This window comes from Epinephelus moara, chromosome 24, assembly GCF_006386435.1.
Source record: "Epinephelus moara isolate mb chromosome 24, YSFRI_EMoa_1.0, whole genome shotgun sequence".
In the NCBI taxonomy this organism is placed as follows: Eukaryota; Metazoa; Chordata; class Actinopteri; order Perciformes; family Serranidae; genus Epinephelus; species Epinephelus moara.
This window is the reverse complement of record NC_065529.1, coordinates 6,430,550-6,439,131: the sequence shown is the minus strand read 5'-3', so window position 1 is coordinate 6,439,131 and position 8,582 is coordinate 6,430,550. Positions and strand designations below refer to the sequence as shown.

At 39.2% G+C, this 8,582-nt stretch overlaps 1 protein-coding gene across 1 annotated transcript in view; it reads right to left on the bottom strand.

The window, feature by feature from the left end:
* Positions 1-493: 493 nt before the first annotated feature.
* The window catches only part of itpr1b (inositol 1,4,5-trisphosphate receptor, type 1b), a 130,734-nt gene continuing 122,645 nt past the window's right edge, over positions 494-8,582 (bottom strand). The window contains exons 60-61 of the mRNA XM_050039318.1: positions 3,025-3,186; positions 494-1,783 (exon numbers count right to left, since the gene is read on the bottom strand). Coding sequence (XP_049895275.1) covers positions 1,697-1,783; positions 3,025-3,186 — 249 coding nt within the window. The 3' untranslated portion in view covers positions 494-1,696. The remainder of the gene's footprint in view (positions 1,784-3,024; positions 3,187-8,582) is intronic.

Sequence of the window (8,582 nt, the reverse complement as noted above, 5' to 3'; positions counted from 1 at the left end):
AACTGAAAAACAGATCTGAAGACAAGCAGTTGATCAATATTTAGCATGCAGAGCATCTTCAAGAAAGCCCCTGATCAATGAGGATATATGCCATTTACAATTCAACCGAATACATATGTTCAACTCGCACTGCCGACGGAGATAGTTTCACTGAAAGCCAAAGGAATATTTAAGGACATATTCTAGTTTGATTTCTGAAGTGGAAAACACTGGCTGATATTCCTGTATGGAATATAATGTACATTATTAATAGGTGGCATATAGCAGTGACTAAAAGGTCAGTTACAGTGTGTATATTGGACCTGTGTTACCTCAGTTTGATTTGGTTGATAATATATGAGGGTGTATAAATACACTTTGAGATAACCAGATTGTTGAACATTATTAAACAATAACTAATTACTTTACATGGACAATTAATTTAAAAAAATAACCCCATAATATCAACTCAGGAATTAACAAACACAACAGAGTAAAGGATAATTACATCAATTTTAATAAATAATTCTACTTTAATATACAAATTGACAGCGCTTAGATTCTGAGTTAATCTTATCATTCATGAGTAACAGTTTTTTCCTTCATCTCATTTTTCTATACAAAAGCAAAGATAAGCAACAAACTTTATGTACACATAGTAGTCCAAAAAAGAGATCATCCTAACAGTAGCGTGAGAACCAGCTAATACATTTCAGTGGAAATCAACATTAGTGACTCTGCACCAGCAGCGAACATGAATCAGACTTTAAACAAAGACAAAAACAGGCACCAATGGAACGTGTTTACTGAGAGACAGGAAATTATGCTAATGACATTTATTACAGTAAAAGACTCCTGAGCAAATTGTAATAGCATGAGTGTTACTGAATAAATAAACACAGTATATCTGACCGACTAGTCAAATATTCTAAATGTCCTTTAAACCCCAAATAAATAAGAAAGCAAATTTATCATAAAATAAGTTAGCACTGAGATATGACACCATTGGATTTACACAGGTGAAAGAAACTATCTGTATATATTGCTCTCACACAATCTCTACTGAGCGCAGTTGACACTCCAGGAGTATGCACATTTTCAAGAAAAAAAAGAAAACAGTAAAATTGAGGAGGCCAGCTTATTAAATATTATCTCTATATTTGCGCAAGGAAAGAAAACCAACTACTCCCTAATTTATCCAGAGACAATACAAATTGGCCCACGCTTTTAAATAAGACATGACTGATGGAACTTAAATCCACACACCAATGAGGTTGCATATTTAAGTTAATATATTGCACAACATTTAATACTGCTTGTTATGCCAGAAATAGAAATAGAAAACATTTAAATAAAATAAAAAACAAAACAAAAGGGGACTAATTCCTCCTGTCCAGTCAGCTTTAGCATGTTTCAAGTTCAACCAGTAAAGGCCATGTGTTGAGAAATCCAATTTATTTCTACACAGAAAACATTTGGCACCGTTTCCAACTGGACTGAACAGAACGAGGTGGGTGAGTGTTACTGTGTGGAGTAACACGTGCGTGGGGTAGAGCTACACATCGCCTTATGACTACCTATGTTACAGTGTTTCCCTACCGTTATTAATTACACTCAGTGCAGTATACATCATGAGCAATCTCTGAGTGAGGACTGCACACTCCGTCCAGACAAACAGCCGACACTGTGAGCTGCTTCAGGGCCGTGTCACCTGACCTTATGCGGGCTGCTGGGGGTTGACGTTCATGTGCTGAGGGTGTCCCAACAGGCCAATCCGCTGCTTCTGCTTCCTCTGTTCTGTCATCTGAAGAGAACAGAAAAGAGATTTTTTTTTTTTTTTAAATTCATCCCACCTGTAACTCTGTTAGCACAGACGTCTTCCTCCGCTGAACATGCTGGCAGCCACTCTGATCCACAGTCTTCATCGATTCTTTCTCTCACATCACTTTACAGAAACTGACAAATGCTGCACAAACTCTGCACGCCGCCGAACGCCGATTCTTTTGAAATCCAGCCTCGTCATCCACATTGCTGCGTCCTCTGACGAAAGCAGCTGAATACAAACGACTAATACTGAAACTCAGTCAAAAGAAATTTCAGAGATCAAGCAAGACACATGAGTCATAACACAGGTGCTAACCTTCATACCAGCAGGAACACGAATGGCATTTCTGCTAACAATTGACTTTATTTGCACCTCAACAGTGAAACACAACAATATTAAAAGTGAGAAGACAAAGTGGTCTTGTGATGAGTGTTCTAGGAGAAATAATTCTGCGTAGAGGGACGTGTGAGAGAAAATATCCTTAAAGCACATAAAGTGGACAGTCTAACAGTTCCTGAGAATTTTAATTTATGTACCGGCATTTTTACGTCTGGAAAATCATACTGTTTGAACTGTTTGTTAATAAATTAAGTTAAAAACAGGCCTGACACATGTAAATTTAGACTGAAATGTGACCGATGCTACTGTGCCCTTCACAGCTTGCTGCAACACAATAATCATTTCCCCCTGTCTGGGTCAAAATGTCTCGGAAACATTCACTTCCTCACAGATAGTTCTCATTTCAAGGGTAAAGACATTTTTACTATTCTGTTTACTAGAAACAGTGGATTACAGCAGTTGTGCAATTTAGGCCTCATTTGCGTTTATATCAGCAGAATGTATTCTTACACAACTTAGAAGCACTTAAGTGTGTATTTAGTACAAAAATAAGTATTTTAAAGTTATTCTATTTTGAAGGAAATCCCTCTTTTGAATTTGTAGTTATCTAAATATTGAGAAGGGCTTTATTCAGTGAATAAATAAATCAATAAAAACACAACCAAACAAAACTAATCCAATAAAATCAGATTGAGAGCCTCGTGGGCTGCAGTAAGGATTATGACTCACCACTTTTTGGATTCAGTAAGCGCTGCATCTAAAGGGCAAAGAGCGGCAAACAAACAAACCTCGAGCATCTTTAGAGAAACCTGTCTGTCACTCATGTTTTCCCCGCGATCAAGTGTTTGCATCTGTCAGCATTTCACTTGACTTTAACCAACCTGTTCTTTGAGCTCCGTCAGCTGGCCCGACAGGTTGGACACCAGTTTCATGGTGGACTCCAGTTTTTCCTGCAGGTTTCTGATCTCGTTCTGCTCGCCATCTGCGTCGCTACTGACCAGCGACATGGCCCTCATCCGGGGGAACCAGTCCAAGTTGTGCTCCTGGTGAACACAAATCTGAATGGTTATGGCCGGTAACATGAACACAATAAAACTGATATATCACATTCTTCATGGTGCTTTCTTCAATCTGATGTAGCCTTTGCAAGTTTCTAATAAGTTATTATTCTTTTTTAATATAATGTAGAATTCTTCACACATTACAACACAAATGGCATCAAGTGTGAGCAACTGTCAAGCCCAGTCTGATCAGTATAACTGTAGGCCCTGTTTGGTCTCTTTGGCTGTGTGCAGTGATTTGAAGTGTACTCTAAAAGCAGAATCAAACTAAACATGAGGGACTTTCCATATTACAATCACATGGGATATGAGGGCATGCTTGAAATCACTCTGAACAGGCAGTTCACTTATCGGTGATATATTTCCGTTGCGTCTAGTCTTACCATACTTACAACAAAACTTACGAAAAGCTGTAAACTAAGATGGAGAAAGAAACTTCCTCTTTTGATTATACACGCATCGCCTGACATGCAGCGCTGAGATCAACACACAGCTCTTCATTGCTCCTGTGAGCCTCACACAAGAGCTGTAATAAACTGTTTTACCAAGTGCTGACATTAAGTATACTAGCCACTGGAGCTGGAAGTAAAGAACTGAGCTGGTTATGTGTGTAGTAACGTTTTTTTGTTTTTTTTTTAAGTGTGGGATGATGGGTTACATTTTTTTAACCAAGGAAAACACTTGAAATATTGGCTGTAGCGGTGATTTCTACTGAGATTAGGCTCCCGTGGCATGAACAACACCTTTGATAAGTACTGCGGGCACCCTGATGTCAACAGCAACCAAGTAAACATCCAGATTAAATGTTTAGATTTTATCACTTTTTTCATAACTCTGAAGTAACTGTTGCAAAGTCAGAATGGAGGAAGCTCTCAGCTACCAGTGAATTCTGACTGGAGGTTAAGGTGTTAAACTGTGGCACACTTTGGGCAAAAACAGTTTGATTACGGCAGATGATGTGAACTGATAAACAGAGAGTTTTACGCTGTGGGTAGGTGTGTGATTACTTAATAAGGTATCATTACGGGTTGGAATTTTAATGTATGTATTTTATATATGATGAAATAATGAAGCAAAAGCAACAAAAGTCAGATTTTCATAAAATTATACAATTTTTGATACTGTACATGGTCAACATTTTTTTTAGCAACAGCCATTTAATGTATTTACATTCAGTAATTAGGTCTGTATAAAGTAGTATTCATCTTTAGTGGCGGGGTCCGTCAGTCCTGCTCTAGATTCAAATTTCCTTTACATGTACGAGGTATTCAAAATAAACGTTGCTTGCATGTATTCAACAGGGTGTCTACAGGTCTAAACAAGTCAAGTGTAAGACTTTTTTGAATGAAATTTAAGACCAAACTTGTGATGGATATACACACACACCAAAAGTGAAAATACCCTCTACCTTTGATGTCACTTCAAATTGAACAGTGAGGTGAAAATGACACTGATGATACTCTGTGTGCTTATCAGACAGAAAAAATAAACTAATGAGCAGGCCAGGCAACATGGCCTCATTTGCGAGTAATGAGTAATGCAGACTCATTTTGTGATCTAAAGGCATAAATAAAGATATAGAGACAGACAAATAAGTTTGTTCCCCTGTTGTTTAATGTTTCCTTCCTGTTAAAATGTTTCCCGTAGTGCCGAGAAATTCTCAAGAAACTCCCGCACTGACCTGACGATAAAAACACGTAAAGCCAATCCAATCTGAATTTAGGACAATTTAGTACTTTTTGAGGACCCTTGGCCACCCTGTTTCATCGCACAATGGTATCTCCACTGTTAATGTTCACTCTCCCAGTGCTGTATCAGAGCTGTATGAAGTTACTGCTAATGCAAATCCAACATTTCTCACTTCTGCTGCTTTACATTAAAAGCATTCAACTGATGAAACCCAGGGTGGGTGTTATTGTGACGCAGTCACAGGAAATACAATGTATTTGTCAGAGGTGAGCATGACCGTTTATCAAAAAGTTGCTCAATGACTGTTTGCTGCCTCCAGAATTCTGGGACCTGTACTATTAAACTGCTCTCACTGAAACCACCAGTAACCATGGGTGTCCCCAAACAGCCAGTGCTCAACTCTTAATGATAATAACTTTAAGGAAAAGTAACTGCTTTTCTGATATTGAAATATTAAATCAATTAGTAATTAAATAATCACTATTTGCTACCCTATGAGAGATCAATAGAGACGTTACACAAATACAGCAGTACAAGTCTTAAGAGAAAAATCAAAGGAGTATAGTAAATATTCTATGAAGCCTCAAACACTGATCCAGTAACCCTCTAAAATTTGTTGAGGTAGTTATTAGGAGGAGAATACATCAAATATGCATTACTTTGTTTTTTAAATGAATTAATTTTCGAATGCTGAATTTTCAAATTTCCAATATGAAAAATCAAAGAGACAGAAACTTGACAAATAAAACTGCTTTAACCTTAGAAGCCCTTGTTACAAGTTTTACAGGAGGCTCCTGGTCTTTTCCATTAAACTAGTACAGATTAATGTAACTTAGATAAAGTAGGTATTATGATAAGGAAAAATACATTTTATGTACAACTTTAATTATTTGTATATAAATGAGAAAAAAGGCAGAGACATGAAACCCAGCAGTGACTTCAGAGGTTGCTGAGTTCAAACAGGGCTGAGGGCAGCTCAGCTGCATTCTTTCACACTTGTATCTCCTTCGGCACTTGACCACCACATGCCATTGTTATTGTGTGCTGTCTGAACCTGCTTCCAAATGAACCACGGTCATGGGAACACAGCGTTCCTCACAACATACCCACACATCCCAGGCCATGTCTCTATCATGTGTCCTCAACCATCCATCCTAATGCAGCATGAATGAAAAGCGAGGGTGCAGCGAAGCCGCTGAGGTCACTGGCTAGAAACAGCGCAGTGCAGAAGAACTGCTATGGAAAAGTCCCGTAGGTTTCAGTGGTTGATTTTGCAGGCCTAGGGGCGAGTGAGGTGGCCGCCGGAACCACAAACCAGCCCTGGGTCAGACGGCAGCCCGAGGGGAATCACACAACACTAAGATGATGAGCAGCACATAGTCATTCTGAGAGGAGGAGAGGACTGCTGCGAGCAAGTTCCACTTCCTGAATGCAAAGAGACAGACGCTGTATTTACCTAGTTCACCTGCCCCCCCCCCCCCCACCCCAAATACACATACACTAACTGTGCTTGAACGCAGCCGAGGCTCTTCTCGATATGTGTTAAATGTGAAATTAAGTAAGAATATATAGTTTCTATTTTTGTGTTTTACTTACTCTAAAAAGGCTGTATGTTAGAGAAGTAATAGTTACAGATCTCAAAAAGAAATCTGTCAACAGTATTTCCCAGACTCAGTTCTGCTCATATGCTTTCAAAAAATATGAACTCAACATGACGGAGGTCATTTCCCCATTTAAGATCCTACCTGGCGGCCAACAGCGCACGTGTGTTTGTTTGACGCCAGCAGCCCTGGCCCTCTTTCCATCCACAGTGTTTACAAATGAAAACACTTCCAGTAAACTGAGAAGTGCAGCCACGACTTAAGACTCGACATCACGCTGGTTCAATGGAAATGACGGAAGTACATTTTTCATTATTAAAACCGCATGGCCGTGAGAGAGAAACAGGATGCTGTGTGGTTAAAACAGCAACAGAAAACGTCACAGTCATGCCGCAAGACACCTGACGAGCTGACAGCCCACTCAGTCAACAAATATTCAAATAAATGCCAAAAAAACATCCCACATCCGAACAGACGTAGACAGATATGGTTTCAGCATATTTTGCTATACTCTGATGTTTTGAATGTTTGTGGCTGCAGGGTTGTAAGTCGGCTCACGGAGCTGGGGCATCCTGCAGTGAGAATGCAGTGAGAATGAGGGCAATGAGTGTGAGCCAAGCATCATCTTTTTACACCTTAGATGTGACACTTCACTGAGAGCCCTCCACCATTGACGTCAGTCCCAGTCATTGTCAGAGTGATCTGACTTCTACACCCCCTTCTGTCCTGTTGCTTCTTCCACATTACTGCAGCATCAAATAAATCGAAACATGGTGGGCAAGATACAGTACAGATGGAAGGAACAGGGCTTATAAACTGTGTTTTATAAACAGTGTGGGACAAATCTGTAATAAACTGAATGAGATACAGCAGTAAGATCTAACAACCAAAAAAATATATAGGGGCATGTCAATAATTTAACTGAACACAATTTTGTCCAACAACAGTAATTAATCAACCCAAAATTATTTTTGCAGTGTTCTGCTGTTTGTTTGATTTCTACATTTATCATGCTGTGTGAACATTTGCATGGTTTTATGATATAATCGCTACTCAACACCACAAACAGTGTGGGTCAAATAACAGTTTCCGACACATGAATTATAAACAACTAACAGGTTATATGACAGTCGGACAAATGCTCATTCATTTACAACCAAATCTGTCACGGACAACACTCTTAGCCTGTAATGACGTCACCCCCGAACATTGTGGGGACATGTTTTAACAGCGTAACTAAAAATATCCACCGAATTTAGTGATGTTTGGACAAACGGTCATTGACTTCTGGCCACGTTTTGCGGCAGGCCAATGCACTTGTTTAGAACTGGTGGTGCCCCCTATCGAGCAGTTCAAAAATAACTTCACACACCTCGTTCAACATTGTTTTGAAACATGTCCAGCAAATTTTCAAACAATTTCTGATTCATAGTCTGATTTGTGTTGTGTACACCCATTTTGTTTTTCATTTGTAGTGCCCCCTCGTGGGCAATTTGGCCCAACAATTGTGGAGTGCCCCATCTGAAGTTCACCGCTCAACTTCTTGAAAACTAAATAAGATATCAAGAAGCTTCTGATAACTTTTGATGAACTTGGTCTGAGAACAATCCACAAAAAATGGTGTAAAAATTGGACCCATGGTTTAGGAGGCGATGTCAAAAATGTGTGTGGGTTTTTGTTTTTTTTTTTTAATTCAAAATGGAAAATCTAATAAGGCGGATTTTAATGGTTCTTGATGCATTTTTGCAGAGCACACTGAGCTTGACTTGTGTTTCCTAATTCAAGTTAATTGGACATACGGTGTGAGGGGCCTTTTTTAAAACTGCACTTTTGGGTCTTCATTAAAGTTTCAGCCCACCTGACTTAAACCACTAAATATATAAGTTCAACAACAAAAACTATACATCCTCTACAACCACAGTACATGGCCTACAACAAGCGGCAACTTCTGAGGCTAATAATGAAGCCAATGTGGAAGTGCCAAAAACTGCAGTTCACCTAACAGCCACTTGAGGCTGGCTCCAAAACAGAGTCAATCCCCATAGACCCCCATGTTAAAATGCTTAACTTTACAGCAGAAATACCTAT